Source organism: Apteryx rowi, unplaced genomic scaffold (genome assembly GCF_003343035.1).
Source record: "Apteryx rowi isolate R43461 unplaced genomic scaffold, aptRow1 scaffold_18, whole genome shotgun sequence".
Classification (NCBI taxonomy): domain Eukaryota; kingdom Metazoa; phylum Chordata; class Aves; order Apterygiformes; family Apterygidae; genus Apteryx; species Apteryx rowi.
The window spans coordinates 5,005,822-5,030,943 of record NW_020448085.1 but is presented as its reverse complement, the minus strand read 5'-3'; the positions used below and the strand labels follow the sequence as shown (position 1 = coordinate 5,030,943).

The following is a 25,122-nucleotide window of genomic DNA, read 5'->3' as shown; positions in this document are numbered from 1 at the left end:
CTTTCTGCCTTGGAAACTATTGGTAGGTGGACTGAATGGACCAAGAGGTACTGCAGCTGGTGCTTTGCCTGGGGTAAATCTACTTCAACCATGAAGGAAATGGTCAGGGAAATAGGAGCTTTTTTACAGAAGTGTGATGGGAAAGGAAAGCCTACAGTTGCTAGGGCTCCTTTCCAAGGGGGCTGAACTGGAAGGAGGAGAAGTAATTGTCATCTCTCAAGAGAACAAATGCGGGGAAGGGAGAGCGTGTAGGCAACATTGGTTAATTGCTAGGTTGTGTAATGAGCTGGGGTGCTGGACAGCTACTGTATAGTCCCCATTGTGTCTGTCCCCTGGTTGGGGGTGTACTGCTCTCAGGCATTTTAGCTGTTTTTTGTTTTTGAATGGTTTAATGAGCAAGCTAAATAGCTCTGAAATTCAAGGCAGGATCTCTAAAAGCTCACTGTCCCTCAGGCATGCATGTGTATCTGGTGCTGTGCAGACAGGGCAGTGAATTCTCAACAACCACCTACTTCCTGCAGGAGAGAGCCCAGTACAGAGTCTTTGTTGCACAAGGAAAGACACCGAAGAGTCAAGGCTAGCTAGAAAGTAGGGCTGGTCACTGGCTGACTTTGAAGAGGTACTTTTGACTCTTCATCCTCTTTTAAACTCTGTCTTGGCTTCTCAGGGCTTGATTAGTGCTTAAGTGATATTAAAACAGCAACTCTCTCAAGCTAGTAGGTACCAGAACACAGTATATCTCCTAATTTCAATAGACATGCAGTTGTTGGATGGAACCTCTTCCTTACTCTGAATCATCATTGGCATGCTAGAGCCACAAAGATGATTAAGGGATTGAAGTATCTGTCAAACAAGGAGAGTCTGAGAGAGATGGGGTTGTTTAGCCTTGAGAAGAGAAGGCTCAGGGGAGATCTTAATAATGTGTATAAATTCCTTGACAGGAGGGAGTAAAGAAGACAGAGCCAAACTCTTCTCATGGTATACAATGAAAGGACAAGAGGCAATGGGCACAAACTGAAATACAGGAAATTCCATATAGAGATGAGGAAGAACTTTTTTACTGTGAGGATGGTCAAATACTGGAACAGGTTGCCCAGAGAGCTTGTAGCATCTCCATCCTTGGAGATATTCAGAACCTGACTGGACATGGTCCTGAATAACCTGCTCTGGGTGACCCTGCTTGAGGAGGGGTGTTGGACTGGACAAGCTCCAGAGGTGCCTTACAGCCTCAACTGTTCTTTGGTTCTGTGATTCTGTGGTATCTGTTATATGCTTTCAGGTCTGAAGAAGCATGAATAGAGAATGAGTTGCTATTCTTCCTGGTATGCATTGAGTAATTGACCAAAACAAGGAAAATTATACCTGTATGGCACTACAGAACACTCTTCTGGTTTCACAAGCTTATTTCTAAACCTACAGAGCTATGCCAGTGCAAAATCACGTGCAAATCGTACTTTAATGTTACACATGCCTTTATAAACCCTGTGTCTTCCCATCACACGAGCTACTGCACATTTAAAAGATCAAACTAATAGTTAACTCTCACCTTTAGTCCACTTAGACTGCACAGGCCATCTCTCTCTTCAGTGGGGAGATCTCAGCTGGCATCTGTTTTTTGTACTATTACGATAATATTCAGTCATGTTTGCAAGCAGTAGGCTTCCTGTTGATTCCAGAACTGTGCTGATTTAACAGCTGTCAGAAATGCTGTTGTCCTTCACTGGTAACTGAGACACATGACACTCTCCAGTCCTCATTCTGCAGATGAGTTTGCAACATATGTGACAAAAGAAACCAATGGCCTAACAAGAGAAAACAGTTTACAGAGTTTATCTCACACTAAATATGCCCAATTAGAGTTTAAATATCCACATTTAAACTGATTCAGCTGTTCACAGTGTTTCATAAAATCAGTGTTTTTAAAACTCCAGTAGGATTTCAGTGAATAGAGAAAATGCATCATTCTGAGAGCAGCCTTGCTCTCAGATCAAGAACAGGCTTAGGCACGAGTTAGGGTCTGCTCAAGATCTGGGCAGAGCCTGTCAAAATCCTAGACATGTGGTATCTGCCCTTTCCTGAGTTAGACGCAATATTTCATTATTTTAGGATCTCTAGGACCAGCTGCAGGATGCTTGGACAGTTTGTAGCAGCATGCAGCATGCAGCACTTTCCTGGCCAGGCAGAGCTGGAGAGAGAGCACTGCCTCCGGCCCAGCACGTCTTGGTAAACCTGTTGAGTGAACTTCAGTGAAAGTTCATTGAGTAGTTCCGTCCCAAGGGCACAAGTGACTTAATTGTAGTTAATGTTGTAACACTAGTGATTTGCCCATAGGTGGCGGTATGTGACAGCTGTTATTTTGTAATACTGGTGGCATTTACATTTATTGCACTTGCGCCATCACGCCAGACTTTGTTGTTAAGCACGGCCATAAACTTTAAACAGGAAGACAGTTAGAGAACAGTTACTGACTAGCCTCTCTGATTTTCTAAGAAAGTTAGAAGGAAGCCCAATTTTAGTCATGCAAGTTTTAAAAATACGAGCTGGTACCTCTAAAAGTCAATTATTCAAACCTGACGATGGTCCTGTAGCCAAGAGCTCCCATTCTGGCTTGGGTGGAGATTGTAAGGTATCTTGCTGTTGAAGATGGGGGAATTATAGTGCACAGAGCCATGAGCATGATGCAGTCTGAGTCCGTGGAAATCTGTTAAGGTGTTAAAGGAAAGAACGGCAACACCATTTTCCTCCTACTGATGAGTAATTTTGTAACTTAATAGTTGTGAGATGGTTGTCCTTGTACTTGCTTTAGAATTGAGATGAAATGTTAGGTGCACAAAACTTAGCAGCAGTCTCAACAGCAGTAAAACAGTCATTTTCCCAGTGTATGACGACAAGATGCTATTCCATGGATAGAGCTGCTATCTCAACATCAAGGATGACAGGCAAGATTTTGCACTACAGTATGAATCTGAGGACTAGCAGATGTTTACTTGCTTTGAGTGCTTGTTAGGACAGCCACTGCTTCCAACAGATTTGTCCTTTTGTTTGCATTTGTACTGCAGCTTGTCCTAATCAGTAACTAGGTGGTATGGTAACAGGACTCAGAAGTGCCACTTCGGAAGCAAGCAGTGTGACTGCAGGCACGGACTGAGGTTCTGTATCGTGACATATCTCTTGCATCTTAGGATGTGCGCAAGTCAGTTCACTTTATATGCTGAAAGACATCACATCAGAAATGGGCCAGAGCAGCATGATTCTGTTTTCTGACAGAGGAAAGGTATTTTCCTGACACAGAACCACAGCTCATATCATCTGTGTTTAGTTCCCAGATTTTCCACAAACTCTCTGTATGACCTAGGACAAATCACCAACCCCTGCCTCATTTCCCCATCTCCAAAATGGGACAGTAGATCTTCCTTTCTTTCTGTTTTAGTCTGACTTGTTTACTTAGTGTGAGATTTTTAAGGAATGAACTATACCTTGTTACATGTGAATGGATATCAATGAGCCCTGATATTCATGTGAGTTTTGCGTGAGTAAAGATCACAGAAGTGGGACTCTCATTTGTGCTGTTTGGGGGAAAATTGTGCGTATGTTCTGACTCATTGACTGGTGGATGCAGCTGCTGTGATTTAGGACAATGCTGGACCAATCTGTCGATTGCACCTCATTACTGGAGGTTACTGTCCCGGCTGCAAGGCTGCCTGAAGTGAATTTCTGCCTATATTTCAGTTATTGCAGTTCCTCATACAGCATGTCAGCTTTAATTGTCTTTGTCAACCACAGCTCATGAATCAAAGCCCAAGGTAGTTCTTTTTATCATCAGTACACCCCAGTGTAATGATTTTGCCTAGTTTCTGAACCTGAAGATGAATACAGCAAATGATAACTATAGTCACAAAATTACATTTATATGAGCAGCAGTGCTATTGATTTAGATGACAAGAAACCCACAAAACTGAAGTATAAATAGTGTGATATTTCACCCAAAGGCATTTGGAGAGTGACAGGTGTGTTGTGAATCAGAGCTGTGCATTGGAAAACCTTTCAGAGAATTACTAGAAATAAAGCAAATCTGTTGTTTCTTATTTAGAAGAAATACAGATTCTTGAATTAGAGAGGGGTGTAGGTGTGGTCTGCTGTATTTCTTCCTGATAAATACAGCTGGTCACCAAAGCCATCATTTCTCTGATTTGTACTTCTAATCAGCATTTTTAAAAGCAGTTGGCTCAGAAATAATGCTGTGGCTATTCATCAGAGATTCTTTTCCAAGGCTGGCTACAAATTTGTGCTTCCAATTTTACATACACCGAAGACTCATTTTTTTCCTTACCCCTGTAAGCATATATCTCAGGGAGGTACAGTTGGACCATAGGTTTATAGTAAGTCCAATTGACAACATGTAAATAGATCTGTAGAATCATGAGCAGTGCCTAAGCACTGCTGGCATCAGAGGCCTCATTATGTAAGAATTCAAGTATTCATCCTCCCTCAGAAATATATTTTTCATATGCCTGCTTATCTACAATGGCTTTGTTTCAGAGCTGTTCTTTACATCTTTTCCTGTAGAGATAATGTTAACTAGAGAGCAGTCATCAAAGACATCTTCTTAAGGAAGAAAGCCAAAGCCAAAATTTTCTAAACTTTTCCCATTAAGCTCGGTGAGTGCATGATCTTAGAACGCATATCAGGCCCTGAGAGATGGATGGCTGAGAAATGCTAATTTGAGTTCATATATGAACTTAAAGTACAAAACAGCTCATCAGAGTCTGGTCTTAGGCAGTCTGGGATATGTCAGCTGGTAAAACATAACTGTATAGGACAGCTGAGCAGGGCTCTGAAGGACATAACTGCACATAGCTGTGTTGACTGTCCATCTCCCCCATCCCCAAAACAGCTGACTGCACCATAGATGTTACTGTAAGTAAATAACTATTTACATCTTTTGATATGAATATTTAAGTTGGAAAAAGCAGATTCCCTTACAAATGAAATTCCCTATGCTGAAATGAGTCTTAATAGTCTTCTAGCTGTTGTTCTAAGTTTATCTACACTTGAAGTTCAGTGGCCCAGTCTATAAAGGACATGAGATCTCCCAGTAATGTAGTGTAAAAGAAGACACCTGTGAGATGCAGAGCATCCTGTTTAAGAAGCATAAAAAGTGAAGTGATTTGGCTTATTCAGGAGGTCTGCAGCAGAGCTAGAAACCGAGTCCCCCACTCCTATGTTGAAAAGGGAAGCTGAGGAGAAATTGTTTCTTACTGTCCCCAAGAGACCATGTACAGCAGCCACATCTGCTAAGCACTCTCTGGTGACTCATTGCTTATTTCTCCAACTGTGGTGTCTATTGTAGGAAGAAGCTATGTCTGACATTTCGGTCCTTCCCTCCTCAAAATTTATCTGCTGTCTAGACTGACTGTCAGCAGCTGAGTGAATGAGTAGCACTAGTATGGAGGTGACTAACCTTTAGCTCCAGACAGGCACAGAGCTAATCACCCCTTGCAAGTCTGCAGTTTTCTTAAAATGTTTCCAGGCTGTGGGTTGAAAGACTTCTCTGTAGGGTCATCCCTGGACTGAGAGCAGGGACAGATGGAGGGCCTGTCACAAGGCAGGTGGTAAATTGATCTATTGGGCTTTGCTCAAAGTTGATTTGAGAGGCTCTGAGATTTTCTGTGGATGAAAGTTTCTTTGTTATGTAACAGATTACAAAATAACTGAACAGAAAGTTGTATTTTATCTCACTCTGCTAGCAGCACCATAGCCTAGAAAGACCCGATCTATGTAAAGGTGTGGGGCTAATCCCAAAGAAAGTTCTGTTTGAGTGAGGATGTCAAGGTGGGAATCATAACCATAGCATTTGTTTAAAAGCATTTAATTATAATATTCCTACAGTATAAGAATATCGGATATGGCAGAATGTCTCAGATCCACAGTCCGTAGTCTGACTGCGTTTGACAGAGGTCAGTGGTATCTGGGAATGTGCAAAAGTTACCACCATGACAAAATCTGTCCATAGGGGAAGTTTAAATATAAGCCCCCATTAATAAAAGATTATTTTTCCCTGGAGGTCTTACTGTTTGGTTAAGTATTACAACAGCTATTTCATACAAAGAAATGAAATGAAACCCAATCCAATATGTTTTCAGAAATCTTTTTAATATCCCAGTAAAACAAGAAACACTTCTGTCAAACAGCTGCAAAGATGATGCACAAATCTGGAGGAACAAACAGTGCCACAAAAACTATCTTCCAAATCCAAAATGCTTGTTCTAAACCACAAAAAAAAAACCATCTTTGCATAAAGTCCAGGAATATTTTCACTGAGAAGCTTTTTAAAGTTGTTGTGGTACAAAAAGTGAATTGTGCATTAGTGTGCAGTGTTATTTTGCATAGTAGTTCATGTACAATAAATAAAATCAAAGTAAAAGGCCAAATACCAAACGGAGGTAACAAAGTTACTAACAAAAATTTGGCTGATGATGCTTGACAAAATTGTGCAAATAGTCCTTTATATGCAACATAAATATAGTAAATTCATAATGTAGAGAGAATGACGCTTTCTAGAAGGCTCAAATTCAATTAATTTAAGACAAAACATTGGATTCTGTTTATATATACACCAATGTAAGTCCAGAGTTACTCCACTGATTTGGAGTTACTCTAGATCTCTATCAGTGTGATTGAAATTAAGCATCTGGCTCGTATAAATCCTATTTCCAGTTTTTCCTGACTTCCAGCAAATTATCTGAGGTCAGAAAGCCAAAAATGGCCATTGGCTTTAATTATAATTGTATTATAGTGGCTTTTTCTAAAAGGCTTACTTTTAATTTGTGTTTAATGCCTCGTTCTTTCTGAGTCATAAACCTCTCATTCATAATGAAAAGAAACAGCTATTTTATTGTCTTTTCAATACTGTAGTTTTATAGTCAAAAGCCTATTAATATTTTCTCCTTTCTTGAGATTAAGGAAGTTTTAAAAATATGGGCAGTTTAGTTAAATAAATGCTGTTATCATTTTCTATGTTTAAAGTTAATCTTCCAAAGCATATCTAATAATTCCACTTCCATATATATCAGCTTCTAGATAAAGTAATTGTAAGCACTATAGAAATAGTTACAATCTTATGAACTCGGACAAATGAAACCCCTCAATGAACCTTCCCATAAGAGACACCAGAGAGCCTTCTAGAGTTTAATTTAGGTTTAAACCTCACAGGGGCAGACAGTTGGGGAAACAGTAGATAGCTGCTCAAATTCAAACTCACACAAACTGAAACACTTTTTACAAGGGAAATAAACTGTACAGAGAGTTATTTACTCTGATTTAAAGATCTGATGCAGCCCTTACTGAAGCCAATGGGACTTTCCATAAACTGGAGCAGATCCTAGATAAGAATTATGTGATAGTTAATCAATGGAAATGATCAGGGAAAGAAGAAACGTAAATGTGTGCCACAATACGCACACATACACAGTTATTTCATCTGGTCTAGTATTGCATTCTTTTTACATGGATGCACAATGAAAGAATACTAACACTGTCTACAGCTGTTTCTATCGCTGGAAGAAAATAAACATTCCTTCCAGTTGCTAGAACTCTCTTCCTGCTTTGAAGAGCACTAGCTAGGGTTTTGAGGTGTCCTATCTTTCTGTCAGTCTCTTGATTTAAGATTTCCAGTGATGGCGGTATAAATTCCTGTGCTGGAGTGATGCCTGGAAATGATTTGACATTGTTCAAGCAACTAGAGGTAAACAAATGGAGTCCTTCTACACAAAAGCATAACTACAGTAGGAAATACTGATTTGCAGTACAGGAGCCAAAAATGTACAGCTATATGTTAGGGTCAGCTAATCTTCAACCAACACCAACAGAGCCTTAGATCTTTTCAGCTGCCGTTTGGACAGTAAAGCTAAATCTAGAGGCTGCTTTCTCCTCATCACAGTCCAAAAATATGTTCCTAACAACTAATATGTTATTACAGAGAACACTCAAATTGTCCATGGTAATTTAACAGTAGTGTTGCAGTTCTGGCTGTTTCTCCAAACTGCGAGCCAAGATTTAAATGACTTGCCTAGGGCATGTTAACCAAAGTTTAAAAATGGTTTAAAAATCAGAGTAATCTAACAGAGCATGTAGTACAACACTTGTCTGTCCTGGCTTAACATCCCTTTATAATGGTTGAGTGGTCCCAGGGAGTCCAAGAATAATAGCAACAGGGAAGAGTCTTATTGCAGTCAGTAGGTGTCCATGGCTTGAATGTTCTGAAGGACTTTCAGCACGACTTCGTAACAGAATAAATACTGATCCTGTATGCAGAGGCACCAATGTGAAATACCCAATAACATTCAACATATAGACAAAGAACAATGAACTGGCTGAAGTGCTGTTTATACCATCAGCAGCTTTGCAACGTGGTTACAATAACCTAGTTAATGACATCCTTGTTCTTTTTGTTCTATCACTCATAGAAGTTCAGGAATGCTTTCTTATTCAAGGAAGTACCTGTAAGCATGCGTTCAAGTCTCACTGAGGTCAAAGGAGGTAATCTACAGGCATAAGTTTAGGCACATGTTCAGTCACTATCCTGAAGAAAGATACATCCAAGCATGTGCTTAAATACTTGTCTACATGAAGAAGAGAAAATACATAGTGGCCTTTGCATCACTTAGCCCAGCCTTGTCCTGCTTTTCTTCACACCTCCTGTTTGCTCAAAGTTCAGCTAAACTCATCTTGTCTTTTCCTATATGAAAACTCATTGTGGGGGCTGGTTTGGCTAAGTAGATGGGTTTCCTGAGACAATCGCTCAGCAATAGAGCTCAGAACTCAACTGAAGGTTGCAATTTTGCAGGGTAGTTCTTATGAGATCTTACCTGTTTTGTTCGTAATCCCTGTTATTTGCCTTTCTTTTTGCCTTAAAGAAAAAAAGTTGGCCCTATATCTGTACTATATTGCTGTTTTGCACTGAATTTCAAGTGCCTATAAGCTACACCAAAGGTTGTTTTCCTGTTTTTTGTTTCAGTTAGTTAGTAAGGACCAGCATTTTTATATTTGAATCTATACACCACTTGCATAAAAAGCTGTCATTTTCCTCAAGTGAGAGGGCTAAAATTATGCTTTAAGCCCCTGATTTACCAAAGCATGTGGATGTGTACCATGAATTGGGCTTTTTTAAATCATAGTCTGGTTTGAATATTGAGAACTTACCTTAGTTTGAATCATGCCAAAACGCTGGTGTCTCAGATCTCTCACTATTTGCTTGATGTTGAACTATCAGGAGAGAATAGGTTTTATTTTGTTGAAGACCAAGTTAAAAAGAAAGATTTAAACATATCCTGATGGCAAAACTATTACTCAGTTATTTTACAAATCATATATTTTTAATTATTATCTCTATTGTTCAAAACAACAAAAGCTGGGCTTATTCTATTTTTTTAGGGTGAATTCTACCAGGAACTATTCTTGTCTGAGATACCCACACATATTGTTAGCATATATACTGGTTTGTAGTACATAATACATTGCAATACTTAACAATGACTTGTTTGATACTTACACATAGATCTTTTTCTATATAGCTCAGCAAAACTTCAACACACAGCAAAACTCCACTTCTTCCAATCCCAGCACTGCAGTGAGCAACAACAGGTCCTGTCTTGTGAGCTTTTCTCATGTAACAAATAAATTTTACAAGCTGCTCAGCTAGTGTGGGAGTACCATGGTCTGGCCAAGTGGTAAATTGCAAATGACTTATACTGCGCTTCTCTTCTGTCTGGAAGAGAAAGATCAGAAATGTGTATTGACTGAAATATTAGTAATATAGTTATATGAAGTCAACCGAAAAAAATGAATACAAACAACAGAGAAAAAAGCTTTTGCTTTTTTCCCAGTGTTTCCATCAAAAAAAGCTAAATGAAAAAAGGAATAGTATTGTCATATTCTGGTAAAGACTTGTATTATAAAGATCTGAGTCTATCCGCTAACTCTTCTGCAAAATCGTTATCTAAATAACTGAAGACAACACAAAAGAATCCAGGAGCTTTTAGGACTGAAGCCTTCCTGATAAAGTTCCAGTCAGGGTGGCTCAAGGAAACAAAATGACCTTTAGACAACCAAGGCATTCAGTGAATTAGAGCCATATTCATGTCTGATTCTGTGAGCTACTTACTTATAGAAAGGCTGTGAGCTGCAAGGCAAATACCATAAATGACAGATGCACAGAGAGAAGGTAGCAATGGCTCCCAGTAGCCCTGTTATGCCTCTGTGGGCTGGGGTTGGGATGGAATAAGTAGGTGGGTTTTAAGGTTTCTTTCAGGTTTACAGAAATGCACTCTCAGAAGCCATAGGCCTGAGAAATTTGCTTGATATAATTGTGGATGAGATACTGAAGTTACTTTGTTGCCCCGTAAGGCTGTAGTTATCTTATTTGTTGGTTAGAAAGGAAAACAAAGAAGTTAGAATCTTTTAAGAATTCCATGAACTGATCTGTCCTTCTGAAATTGCTCTGAATTTTTACGTTCCAATTTCCATGTTCTTACAACTAGGTTCTGTATTTGTTAGGTGTTTAATTTGCGGTCAGATTTGTAACTTCATGTGCATTCATGTCTTTTCAGGAATGAAAGAAGTGTCATTCTTTCTAAATTCTGGAATGAAAACTACCTTCTCCCCCTCTTTCCTTCCACCCATCGTTACAGAGTAGGAGCCCACTCTGGCAGCCTTTACTAATGATGTAATTTGATAAGAATGATAAGCAATTCTGCAAAATTCTGAGCACACCGATTCTGTGACTACTAAAGAACTAATTTTTGAACATTCTTGTCCAAAATTGGATCCTCTGCTTGTGCAATGAGCAAAGAAGCAGCATCCCATTTACCCTAAATTCATGCCTGTTATTCAATATTTATTCATGTAAACAATTTCTTCATCTACAAAAATATTAACTATACTCAACTTACGTGCTTGTTGATCACTTCTATTATTCTAATTATGAAGTATTCCAGTATCTGGTAACTGCCTAGCCTGAGATGGAAGTTAGCCAGGTCTATAGATTCATGTGGAGGTTCAGGCCAGTATTGATGACATTTGACTTTTCCTAGCTCCACTTCTTTTGTCATCATGGCAATCACATCTGATTCATTCTCCCAAACCATTTGCCAGAAATCAGCTATGGTGGAAGGCAGAGGCCCTTGGGTTATAATATAGAAATGTTCCTCTTCTCCAACTTTCATTCTGATGTAACTTGCGTTAATGTAGCCATTGTTTTCTCCGAGAGGAACTCGTGTCTTATCATCTGCACAGAAACAGAAAGTTGCTCTTTCAGCTGTAGATCTGAAACAGACTTCTACCATATCTAGGATCTAAGAGATGGGGAACCTGAGCCTCTAGCAGCAAAATATTGTCTCTGGTTTTTAGAATATATTTGGCTAGCAGCACTAATATCAATCACTGCTAACAGGAATTCCTGCAAGTACATTGTATGGTTCACTGCAGCTGTATTTCTCTTAAGGTACTTCCATCACACTCTGAAAGCCTTCTAATTAACAAAGAATTGTTTGGCATTTGTTCAAAATAGTGTATTCCACACTGCTATTCATGTATAGCATGGGACCATTGTCACTGGATATTGGTTTTATAAAACAGGAAGTCCAAAGAGTCTGTACTGTATCACTAATACACAGAGGTGGCTGTGTTACAAATTTTGCATGTGTAATCCTGCTGCAGCAGTTTAGAAAGACCTCAAGGGTCCAAAAGGAAAGTTTTCTCTTGCTGTCATGATACCCCTCAGAGAATAGTTTGGCAGTACATTGGAAGTTGGGTTTTAGAGATCCTTGTTAACAGCAATCATTCAGCTCTTGGATTCAAGTCTTTCTTCTAAAATTACTTCTTATCAGTGGTGAAACTTCTTTCTGGCTTAGAATAAGAACAGAGTAGACTAGTTGAAAGATCAGGTTGGATATTATGCTTTCAAATACTTCTGAAAGAATCTTGTAGCTTTTCGAGAGCATATGATTGCTTTGAGAGCAATCATAACTCTGTGGTTTCCACTATACTTTCCAGAATTCCACTGTGTCACAAGCAGTACATGTAACTGTAGATTTAAATATATTTAAAGAGCTGCTATTATAGTTCAAGTTACATTTCCCCATAGAAATATAGTAGATCAATGTCTCTGAGAAAGAGGGAAGGAAACACCAAGACAGCTGGCCCCCTACCAGACCAAGTCCTGCCTTGTGGAGAACAATGCTTCAGAAAGTTATATATTGTGCATCACAGACATCCTTACATAAACTCTCAAGTCCAACCCCACCTCTTTTGGAAAAATCTCACACATTTCATTATTAGTGGAGTTCTCTGTGACTCAGGATGTGTTAGATTTGCCTCCTACAACTCAGTCTTATAGCTGTTTTTCTGGTTTCCCATGTCTTCACCCATTGAATGTGTGTGTATGTCTCATTGGTGTGCATACTTACATGGAAGAATATCTCGATATCTGTTTTTATCACGGTTTTCTGGTGCTTTGCCAGTTCTGCAGTCGTCTATTGGTTTTACCTGTTCTAAAGCCTAGATCAAAGACAAATAGTCAATCCATGTTGCTCGCATCCTTTACAGAGAACCTACGGAGTTAGTAAGCAAATTTTACTGATGTATGTGACCCAGGACTGATAAAAAAAATTCTTGCAGTAGAGAATCACTAAAACATACTCTAAACTTTAGGCCAGGAATTCAAATTACATTGTATTTTCTTCAACCTGCACAAAATTTCTGGGGAATTTAAATGAGGTTTCCAATCCACATCCTCAATACTGGTCATTAAATACGCCTAGTGTATACTACTGTAAAATAGATGTTTAGAATAGTGTCTTGGCCAAAAGTCAGCATTCCTGATCAACAACATGCTGGCTGAATCACCAGCGAATGTCAGCAGATACTTTTCAGTGACAGAGGAAATGATGGATATAGGGAACAACACCAGTGATGTTAAGTGCAAATTGCATGGTCAAAAGTGTTTTATAGCAGATCTGGGGGAATAGAATGCAGTGAAGCCAGGGAGCCAGAATGTGTAAGTTAATTTCATTTACATTTCATGACATTTCATTTCATTTTCATTTGAGTTACCTTCACTTTTCTTCCTCTCTTTTACCTCTTCGTGTGCATTGCACCAACTTGCGCCATGCTTAGCCAGCACATTATGGCACTATACAGTGTATACAGCATGAAACACATGTGACAGTTCTTTCACATCTTCATCAGTTACTACAGCTTTTAGTTGGATAAAATACCCATTGGCTTTGGCACTTCAGTGCTTTTTCTATTAGATCCTTACGTTTTCTGAGCAGACATGTGACTCAGCTCATAGCATCTTATGCTACATCAGTAATGGAATGGAATGAATGGAAATTAATTTATGCTCTTGGGCTTTGAGGAGAGTTAACAAATCTTGTGCACTTGAGCCTATGGGATTTTGTACTCAGAATGTCAGAGGTAGGAAGGAACTAATAAAATTATGATTACTATGGAAAAATGGGAGCAATGTATTTCACTGATGCTGAGTACATCCATTAAAGGAAATTCCAGTATTGTGTTGAAGAATTATGAGATAATCTGTTCTTTGGGAAGTTTACTGATAACCTCCATCCTGAGTACTTCATTTATATCCTGAAACAAAAGAGCTTATATGTTTTTATAATTTTACACTTTTTCATAATTTATATGCCATCAGACATAACTGTGTATTTTCATTATCCATGGAAGTATTTTATTCTTTTTATTTTATGTTTTAGTCCCACAAGGTTCCTGACCTTAATAGCATCTTGTGCCAATATGTTCCATGGATCGCTGGAGCATTGTGTGAAATGTGTGTTTCCTTTCATCAACTAAATCCTTTACCTAGTGAATTCTTAGCAGCATGGGTTTCTTGCTCTATTGCAACTCCTAGAACACTTCTTAGGCTTAAGTTCAGCAGAACTGAGGGGGCAACAGAGAAAAGATAATCTATGCAAGAAAAGTTAATCTATGGCAGGATCTTTGGACAGGAAACAGTGTTAACCTGACCTGCAGGTAAAGAGAGAGATCCAGATGTAACATCCCCCAAAAAGCACAGAGTGGAAGACACATTCTGGCTGGAATAATTCTCTGAAAAAGTGGAATCAGTAAAGATAGACAAATAGATCTCCCATACAGCATGTGGAAGACTAATAAAAATCACTTTCTTAGCTTTGCTAAACACTCAGATCTTAAAAAGAAATCACAGTTTACCATAAACTCTTTTAAGACCTCTTGGTTCTCAATCTGCAGCTGAAGACCTCGAATAAGACCTCTGATGCCAGTCCTTGGACCTACTCCAGTCAGTGAGGGTTTAAAGTTAATTAACTGAGCCAGTTCATCTTCAGAAACAAAAGTTCTGCCTATGCATTAACAAAAAGAAAAGAAGATTTTTTAATGGTTATTATCCATAGAGATAGCTTTTGCTTTAAAAAATAGGGGACTGTAGTACTTCAGTACATTTTTTTACTTATATTGTGGTAGTGAAACATGGTAGTGAAACACAGAATATACTTTTGACTTAGTTATGTTCACAGTAGAAAGAATAACTCAGTACCATGTATCCAAACAGCACCAGGTTTCATGGGATTTGAAAATGGATCTAACTACTGGAACTTCTGGCCTTACACAGTTTCAAAATAGAGTCTCCTCTAAATAAAATGTTCTTACAGAACTGTAAACTTTAACATTGGTTTATATTGGTATAGGAGACTCTGGCCACATCTTTGTAGTAAATCACCTTCATGCTTCCAACAGTTTCCTGAAAATTAGTATTGTCACACCCCACTGCTAGGAATAATCACTGTAAATTCTTCCGCCCTGCGATCAGAAAATATCTTCTGTTCTGTTCATTTTACCTCACACTCCCCCTCAAGACCAAGACATGAAGTATCTTTCATGTACCAAATCCAGGATTCAATTTAATAATTAGCTCATCCTGAAGAATATGTTCTGACCCAGAACATAACAGATTAAGAATATGGATAAACATTTAAATCTCCAGAAATATCACTTCTGGAGCAATTGAAAAGAAAGGCATATTAGCAATTTCTGTTACCATGAAGAGTAAAAACAGTAGTTCCTTTGGTAAGAATACTGGCTCAAGGCAGAGGTAGTACGAAATTTATTCTTACAGTTATAGGCTATTGTTAGCAAAGAATAAAATTCCAATTTTCTCAGAGAAAGCCTGTATGATCAGTTCTGCAGCTTTGCTGTAGGCTGAAGACAAGGAGCAATGCTCTCTGTTTTCTTAGTGTGAGATGTCATGCTAATCCCTTACATAAATATTGCTGTGTTTTTATCTTGGGTGATGACTTGAACCTGTCTTGCTTGAGCATCTGAAACCCTTTCTGTTCACTTTCTATAGCCCTCACAAGTGTAAGGGTTTTCTATGAACAAGTTAGCTGAGAGTGCCAGTGGGGCGAGCCCACCGCTCCAGACAGAGGAGGGCTGCTTCCCATGCCTCTCCTTTTCCTTTTGCCACTTGTACACCAGACTTGGGCTTTTGGGTCATTGCAGGTCTGGCAGTAGGAAATGATCAGCTTTTAAATGACCAGAGTTTTGCAGTTAGAGCTTGAGCCTGACTCCCTGTAGGTTCAAACACTCCCATAATTTCATTGCTATTACATCTGTATGACACCAGGGCAGTTACTGAAAACCCTTTCTAGTCCCACTGTGTATTTCCACCTCCTGAGTAAGGTGGCCTCATTAAAGGACTTTAATCATATTCCAAGTAAATTACTTTCATATGACAAAAGCCTCTAGTCATGTTGCTGTTACGTTGGCATAAAAAATGTTGTAGTTGATCACTATGTTTGCAGTTTTTAATTAATGGACTTTCCGTGTAATTAATAGCAGAAGCCCTGCTTAGTATTTTGGATCAAGGGAGAGATTTAGACTAATCATGTATGCCTAGTGAAATGTGATTAAGAATCCTCTGGGTGCCTTTATGCAGCTGTGCAGCCAGGTACACAGACATTAGTTCACAGTGAACATTCATTTAGTGCTGTGTTCCAGGTCAAATTAAAAAAAAAAACTTTGTGAGGCTAGTAAAGGATACATTGATTATACTTTTGTGTTTGCTAGCCAGCACAGCTTGGCAGTGTGAGGGGGAGGACTGTAATTTACCTCTAATAAAAGCTAACAGCAAGTCATTGCTTCCACAGAGCGAGAAGCAGCAAGGCGAGACACATATTTCAGGGAATCTGTGGGATACGGCAGCATCCTCAGTCTGATCCCTTTCACAAATAATTCTCCTGTTTGGTGCAGAAGCAGCTGAATTTCCCTTAGGAATGACTAGGCAATTTCCTTCTGTAAACTCTCTTCTGAGATCTCTGAGAAGTTTTAGCACTTGGTCTGTGAAAATGCTTCTGCGTGTGTTTTAGTACATCAGTTCTAGAGGATTTAATGAAATTGTTATATAAAGTGAAATACAGTGATTGTAGGAACACAGTCTTGAAACAGAATATGACCCTTTCATTCTACATTTTTATGTAAGCCTTTAAGTTACTTTTTTGAGGAGTTGTAGAGAACAGTAAGGGAGAGAAGAGAAGAATGATTTCAAGGACCTATTATATCCAGTGATAACAAACACATTTTGTAGTACGTTCCTGAAATTTATTATGTTAATTCTCAATGCCTTCTTTGACATTGTCTTTCATATATGAAACAGGCCTTCTACCACATCCAGGTCTGTTTTCTTTATCTCTTGTAAGATAATCCATCTGCTTTTATTTTATTCATTCTGGGACAAATTAAGAATTTAAGTTTTTTAATTATGCACTGAAAACTTCCCACAATTCTGCTTCTGACCCAAAACAAAATATTTATTTTTTGGTTCAGTCACTGAACCAATATATCATTTCTTTGCCCTATCTAATAGTGCATGATTTGAAGAAGTATCGCGATAATGCTCAAACTAATTCAGCAACCTTCTTTTCCTCTTACTTGCTCAGTTTGTACACCTAATCAAATACAATCAATGTGTTCAGGGATTTTTTTTCCCTTTGGGGAAGGACATAATACATGACATTATAATAGAATCTCTGTTTGTCTGGCTTTGATCAGAGATCTGCTAAAAACAGAGAGAGATTCTTCATTAGCTCAGGGTAAAGTTGTATACAGGGGATTAGTATTCATCTCACTGTACGTGTACTGAGGGACTGGCCTATTACATTAGGGAAACGAGAACTTTTTGCACAGTTACTTCTAGGTAGAAAGGAAATTCTCTGGGGTGTATCATCCTCTTCATCGTTCCAGCTGTCTGATTCCGACTGCTGACTCTCTCTTCTTGTGTAGCTTTTACATCCTGCATATCTGTAAAACAAGGTAAACTGAATGGTCTTGCTGGAAGTGGCATAACTTGTGATAATCTGGCCTATAGAAAGGTTTTGGTTTTAATCTATTTTCAGTTGCTTTTTACTTTCTTGAACAACTATTTTCAAGAATTGCTGTGAACCTGGAAGAACATAAGCTCAAGGATTAACTGTATTTTTTGTCTGGGGTAATGTTTGCAAACATAGTTAGTAAAAAAATACTATTATCTGTATAGGGTATTTTTTCAAAGAGCTTAGAAGGTGGTTTGTATAAAAAGCTGCCAAAAACTGCATTTAAAGTAAAGTTTGTCATAGTTAAAAATAATTGAAAAACAGGATCATATTTGAAAAACTGTGAGGTGGTCACAGCCAAATAGGCCCAACTTGATAATGTTGCCTGAACTATTTAGAGAATTATAGAGTTCTCAAACATGTTTTAGGTAGAAGGTATGTCTACAGTCCAGAATTCAGCTATAATGTGTGCAGAATGGGTTAGATATGCCTGTACTAGCCAAATCCAGTACCCTGCACAGCTAACATTTGCTCTTAACTCTTTTAGGAGGCTCGAGCATATTACAATCTTATATAATCCTATCCTATATAGGATTATAATACATAATGTAAGAAATAGAAAACAGTGTAAGTAGCAGCTTGGCAAATATCAGTAACTGTTGAAGGCTGTGCAAGTTCAAGTTAGCTAAAGCTTTTGCGAGTAGAAAGTAGGACTACCAGAAAATACTGTAAGTAAAAAGATTCAGATCTCAGGATGGGGGTCAGAAAGCTAGCTTAATTGCAAAACAACCAGGAGAGGTACTTATTATCCTTACATAGGATAAGATAACTCAGTATTAGTAATAGATATATGTTTACATCATATAGAGCAAGATAATTTAATAGTAATCATACCTGATTACCTGGCATAGATCAAGATAATTTTGTATTAGTGATGAGATAATAGCTAGTGGCACTGAGCTTATGTTCATGTGGATGTTCTCACTTCCAAATGCTCCCAAGCCTTCTTTCAAACTTGGTCTCTGTATGCAAGTAAGTTAGAAAAGATTTTCTTCCCTAATTGACTGGCTGGCTGTTACTGTTCTTACAAAATTTTAAGTTTTAAATGTAAGCATTTATAATCTTTTTTCCATTTATGTGGAATATAAGTGATGAAGAAAACAATCATATATTTCATATATTCTATATCATAGCAATAAACAAACTGCCCATGTCTTATCAGTACTGCATTACTCTTTGATTGCCCCTTGTACTGTACATTTAAAACTTTAAGTAAAATTATTCTTTTCTTGTACTATGTACCCACATACTTTCTTTGGAGTGACATCCTCAAATTCTCTTGGTCCCCAGATGCCCAGGGTTCAACATCAGTATTCTACAGCTGTAGGAGCACAGGGTCCAGAACAGGCTGCAGGACATGCTTCAGACACTTAGCAAAACTCATGGGGAGCCTGTCCGTCCTGAGCGCAGTTGGGCTACCACAGCTTTTGTCACACTTTCTCAGCTAGCGAGTTTAAAGGCATGTCTGCATGAGTTGCAGTTACACTTCTGGACTGTGTTGTACATACATTCACTGTGTACAAGCCCTCAAGGTTTTTCCTCATGACCACAGTATTTTTATATTTGCTAGTTATTCTGCATCACTGTTTACTTACGTTACGGTAGATTATTTTTATTCTCTGACTGGGTAAGTTCCAGGCTAGAATTTAACCCTACCAGTGGCATCAGTGGGAGCAGAACGCTGTTAGCGATCCTGAGAACCAGGCCAATAAGACCATTAAGAAAACAAGGCAATTTTTATATAGATATGCCTAAAAGCTTTTGTCGCATTTCTCTTAGTTGTTGCATGAAGGCTGTTTGGCAGCTCTTTCTGCAGATGGAGCTGCATTTCAATAGAACTGTGTTTATATAATTTGGGACATCTGAGTGTGTTTGCATATCATACTGGGATAGCTCTGGAGATAAAAGAATAACCTATCCGTAATAGTTATTTTGATAATTTTTACTGTGTCTGAAAGACTTACCTCTCAGAATTCTTACTGGCAATATCCCGATATTCTGGTCCAGCCAGCTGACCTTGCAGAAGGGAGTTGTGTGTAATTCTGGGATCCTGTAGGTATAAAATAAGAAAGAGCTGTGGAAAAAATCAGTAAAAAGAAACATAAACAATATAGCTACTTTCATCAATATTCTTTCTTATTATCTGACAAAAATGTGTCCTTCACCCAAGATGGAAAGGGAAGATGGAAAGTATAGTTTCCACTTGCAGAAGAAAGTACGTAACTGACTCAGCACTGCAGGATCTACTAGGAGTAAAAAGCCCCATCAGCTGTATTTGTGAGCTTCATAACAGTGCAGTCTTCAGAAATCTCTGTACAAGCTGGCATGCATGGCTGAACTTTGAAAAGGTTGGTGTTAATTATATCCTCTCTGATCTCATAAAGAAAGTGCAGACACAGGAGTCATGATCCACAATCTGCTCTTTACCTCCCACTCTTGGCAGCAGAAAGCACCAGTGTTTGAGCTGGAACTGTTGGTAATAATTTCCTTTTTTATCCCAGACACAACGATGCCAGCTGTTAGAAGCAGGGTGCAGCTGCTCTGCAGAAGAAACACTCAACAGAGGAGTCAGACGCTTGATTGTCCTCCAGATGGAGTAGAAGCAATAGTACTGGTGGCTGTTTTTCAGTACTAGAGAATGATAACTGGATTCTGCATTTAGATTATGATGCAGGATATCTGCCTTCAATGTATGGAAGTGGCTCCTTCTCAGCTGTAACACTTGACAGATAATTATTTAAATTTTAGTTCAGACTGGAGTTCTTCTTCTTCTTCTTTCCCTGCTTAATATTCCAGATGCACTCAGAAAACCACTCCAGCGTGTTACATAGTATAAACTATTGAACGTTCCAAAGAATCATTACAGTAGCTGCCCTTGTACCTTATTTTCTAACTTTCATCTTTATATTTCTCCATTAGAATGGGGAAAATGGGGAATTCATGGGTGCCTATTTAATCATGAATTCATTTATCCAGTTTCTGCGTATACTGACCACACTGATTGGAGAATGCTATATGGTTTTTTGTTTTCTCTTTGCCGAGGAAAGATATTTTACTGCTGCTTTTATGTATCTGTTCTTTTTCTTTTTTTTTAATTCAGTAGCTTGTCTTTTTCAAAGACTACGTGTTTGGAGTGGATGGCAGCTGTGCTCTGTAAAGTAAAGCGCAAATAGTTCCTATTCATAGAAGAAAGTGCTAAAGGCAAGCTGAAAATAATGAAGAATAGAGACTTTAAGGAACCAATTCAGCAAAAAATTTAAGCACAAGCTTAAAGTTAGGCATATCCTTTGCTGGACCAGGTAGACTTAATCACCTGCTTAAAACTAAAAGGGTGTATTAATGCCTTGCTAACACTGGGGTCTAAAAAGGAACCTGTAACCATAGTAGAAACTCCCACTTCTGATTAATCTTATTTCTTTGGCATTCTTCTTTGTTAGATCATGGACATAACCTAGTTTTGATACTGTATTTTATCAGTCTCTAGCGGTTTATTTCCAACATTCATTCCAACTGTGTTCTAAAAACTTTCTCAACAGAGTCCTCTTAAAGGTTTTCCTAGCTTACTGAGTTCAAGGATTTCCTCCATTTTCCTTTTTCTAGTTTCATTAACATTGGTTGAGGCAGGGTTTGGGGCATTTTTTAGCTCTAGAGATTAAAAAGACTTATATTTATCACATTTTTTGAGGAAAAGTTTTGCAGTTGTATAACTCAGGATAGATGCTGTAAAATTTGAATGTGGAATGTTTTGGAGGACTTACTAAGATTTAAAAACATAACCCAATTTGAAGAAGTTTGAGAGCCTTAGAGTTATGAGTATTAATAGGAAGAAAGGTGAATAGCAATCTTCTGAAGTATGTTACATTTTAAAATACTAAAAGAATGATAAAATCGATAAATCATTCATTCCAAAATTATATAGCGCTAGAACTAGCATTGCTTGTGCAGCTTTCCTTTACCCCCGCATTTAGCATATATATTATGCTAATCATATGCTCTTATCTCAGTGGAATCCGTGACTCGTTCAAATGTTACCAGCTCCAGTGGTTGCAGCACACTTCCCTCAGGTTAATCTTTTTTCATTAACAAGGTGTGGCTCTAAATTCCCTTGCCTGCATTGCACCAAACCCTTTCTGTCAACAAACATAGGAGCACATTGCCTGATAACTTCTAGAAGCCTGATTCAGATTTTACCTGGCTGCATGTCTGGTTGCATTCCTCTTCTTCCCTTAAAGTGAAAACAGGCTGAGCTCCTATGCATCCATCATCACTGTGGTCATCTGAATATGAAAACATAAAATCAAAGTAAAATACCTCAAAAGCATGAAAATATAGATCCATTTCTTCTGTGCAGCCCACACCAGGGGACTTTGGTCTTGGAAGAGGAACTGAGATACAGGAACAGAAACTGAAAGGAAATATTCCTTTTCTGGTTGCTCTGGGAGGGGCAGAAAAGCACAAATGGCATATATCACCATTTAAGAAGCCAGCATAATTCAGGTGGCCAGAAGATGCACTGAAGTAGCTGCCTGTATCAGTAGGAGTTATAAAAATTCCATAACAGAATTTAAATCTGCCCTTCCAAACCCAGACCATTCTCCTGCAGTGATGAGAGACAAATAGCATAGATTTGCTTTGATGCCAATCCTTCCATAATACCATTGGGTTTTACTGGTTCAGGAAAACAGTTTGAACCTCCCAGCAACTGTCTAATTCACCAATATCATGCAACACCCAAATAAATGTCCCTCCAGCTCGTCCTTTGAATTTGCACAGCTGGAGGAAAGCCTAGTCTCACCAAAGCCTATGGGAATTTTGCCACACCTTTTAGTGGAGCCGGAACTTCAGTCAGCCTTTTTATACCTGGCTGCCTTTCCCTTTTCTGCCTCATTTATCCCAAAAATTAAACTGGAGCTGGGATGGGGAAGTGAACATTCTCCTTCCAGGCCAGAGCTGAACACAGTTCTCTCAGCCTTACAGAAAGAGGCTTTAAGGCATTATGGTATGAGATTGGTTGAAAAGTCAATTGCAAATCCCTGAGAAAGAAATAGGAAAATTTAAATATGCCACTCCCTTTAGCTACTTCAGATTCATCAAGGTCACCCCGAGTAATTATGCCTTTTCCAACTGCCTCTTCTGACAGTCCTAATCTGGCTGTCCCAGAGTCCTCAACTGCCATGGACTCATAGCACCTTCTCCCCAGCTCTGCATGATGACCCACTTGGCACCCCTGCATCTCTCCCACCCCTGTTTGTACACCTCTTCTTTTGGAAGAGCCCTGCTCTTGAGCTAAGTAAAGGACTCTCCAGTGCTCATGGCACAGGCTAGGAGTTCAAGAAAACTAGGTACAGTCTGACACACTGAAGCCCGAAAACTGAGATCCTTGAATTCTACAGTCAGCTGCTGCCTAACCACAGAATTGCCTAGAATAGCTAGGCAGGTAGGTTTACATCAGTAAAGTTGACTGGATGCATAAATGTTTGCTGTTAAATATGTCCAAAACCCACAGTCAGCTGTGCTCTCCAGTCAGCTGGGGAGAAAACAGGTAGCAATGACAGTGACTTCTTGCCCGAGGAGATTTGAAACAAAGTTCACAATTTCTAACAGGTAGGCCAGACAGTATTTTAAGCAGGAATTCTCTCTTCTTCCCATTGAAGCTTCTCCACACATTAGGAAATTATTAAGTGTTCAAAGAAGTAGAATGTTGAGGACTATAAATCCATAATGTTTTGGTAATAGTCTGCCCTCAGAATAGTCTGCCCCTGCTTCCAGTCCCAGATTTAATAAACATTTGAATTTTGAGTATTCAGTGGACTAGGGACTGCAACATATGTTTTTTTCCTTAGAGTTAGATTTCCTTAGAGAGCTCAGAGCTTTCTGAGCACTGCCTACACGGGAGGGTGTGCTCTTAAACTAATAGCAATCAGCCTGGGAGCTGAGGCTTCTAGGTTTGAGTATGAGCAGACACAGAAGGGAGAGGAGTTGTCTGCCAGGCAGATTGCGGGTTGTAGTGCTTCCAGGAGGTAAGGTAGCAGTGCTGGGATGTGAAATTTCTGGGAAATGGATTTTAGCAGCTGGGTCAGGAACTGTTTGTGATTTTTATCAGTAAATTCTACAGAATTGGGTAAAATCAGTGCAGACCAGGAACCATCATGACCTAAAAACACAAGCTAAGTTAAAGTGTCTCTGAGGGTCGCACAGCTTTGTCTCCACCATTCCAAGATTTAAAATCACACCTGGGCATTCCCTGTGTTCCTGTATCTTGCATGGCTTGGTCAGTGCTGTAAGGCAGGGTAAAGAACTTGCTTGTATTTACAGCTATGAATTAGGAGTAACTGTAAAGTTAGTGAAATTAAATTGTTTTGCTGACAGGAAAACTGAGCCCAGGCATCATGTAATCCCACTTTTAATGTGTACTGAGTGGATGCAGCTGCTTACCAGACTGTGCTTTTGTGTTTTGAGGGGAAGATGTATTATTACTCTGGTTGCCTGAATAAGCCCAACGCAAAGCCATGCTTCGGCAGACCGTGAGCTGAACAGTGCCTTGAGCTTCGCGTAGCAGATCTATAACTGTTTGGCGTGGCAGACCAGACACTAAAGTCTCGTTCACCTGAAAAACACAATGACATACCTCCAGATTCCTGTAACAGAAGGCTATTACATATCTCAGCACTGAGCATATTTTATACATCTTCTCTGCAGTTCATGTGTTCTCATTCTCTTCCATTTTAGTAACTCACTTGATCCTCTCTGCTTTACTTTTTTATACCTTGATTGCCAGCAGTGCACAACAGAAGTATAGTCTGTGCTTTCTGGCATATTAAGAGGGCATCATTTCCCTCCACTCCTCAGATGGCAAAAGTAGGAGAGAAGGAAGCAAATGAAAAACAGAAAACAAAACAACAAAATATTGAGCCTCTTGAAGGGGGAGATGGGGGGTAGAAAAAAATAACCTGGGGTACAAAAGATGATTTGCCATTAAAAGGTGGTTAGGACAGAAAGATTACAAATAAAGATTCAAAAGCTCTAATCCCTGTGCTTTTTGGCTGTCTTGATACTACCTGACTGGTACCTGTGATAAGTTCCTCCCACTCTCCTGCTGGTCTGCTGTTGTATGCATGCTGCAGTCAGCTAGCTCTCGCTCCCCTGATTTCCCTGTGGAGTCCTTGCTGGGCACAGTTACACTGCAAAATAGTTGTACTTTGCTGCTTGCCCTGCTATTCTGGGTCTGCTTATGTCTTGGGGTGCCCTGCAGCCTCCTTCCTGCTCATGCAGCTGGATTTCCTTCCATAAAAAGCAAGAGAGCAGAAGTCTCATCCTGATATGCAGCTGAATTTGTTCACAGTCTTCTCTCTTTTCTTCAAGCTTCCTTTTATTCCTACTCTTTGTGCTCCCTCTGCGTCTGCTCAGTAAGGTAATTTGAAAGAAGTAGGAAATGAAGCTGCATTTCTTTGATTGCAGATTTTTGCCAACATGGCAGGTGGTTCCCAGGCAGAGTAGCTTTGGAGAAGCCCAGGCCTGCAGGGAGCTGAAGTGTGTGCAGGGGTATTCCCAGACCACCATTCTCACCCCCAGGAGTCTAGGGACGCTTTCTTCTACATGTCACTGTGTCAAGCAGCCTCAGATCTTTAATCTACACAGTCGTCATACTGAACAAGTGCTCACTGTAGAGCCACAGTAGTTAGAGAAAAGATGGGCCAGA

General features: G+C 39.2%; 1 protein-coding gene across 1 annotated transcript in view; it reads right to left on the bottom strand.

Annotated features, from left to right (window-relative positions):
* Positions 1 to 8,231: 8,231 nt before the first annotated feature.
* FRMPD2 (FERM and PDZ domain containing 2) overlaps positions 8,232 to 25,122 on the bottom strand; it is a 70,669-nt gene continuing 53,778 nt past the window's right edge. Inside the window, exons 37-46 of the mRNA XM_026061310.1 lie at positions 23,859 to 24,030; positions 21,615 to 21,700; positions 19,388 to 19,497; positions 17,186 to 17,352; positions 14,251 to 14,399; positions 12,465 to 12,555; positions 10,950 to 11,284; positions 9,551 to 9,766; positions 9,202 to 9,264; positions 8,232 to 8,303 (exon numbers count right to left, since the gene is read on the bottom strand). Of these exons, the coding sequence (XP_025917095.1) occupies positions 8,232 to 8,303; positions 9,202 to 9,264; positions 9,551 to 9,766; positions 10,950 to 11,284; positions 12,465 to 12,555; positions 14,251 to 14,399; positions 17,186 to 17,352; positions 19,388 to 19,497; positions 21,615 to 21,700; positions 23,859 to 24,030 (1,461 nt within the window). The remainder of the gene's footprint in view (positions 8,304 to 9,201; positions 9,265 to 9,550; positions 9,767 to 10,949; positions 11,285 to 12,464; positions 12,556 to 14,250; positions 14,400 to 17,185; positions 17,353 to 19,387; positions 19,498 to 21,614; positions 21,701 to 23,858; positions 24,031 to 25,122) is intronic.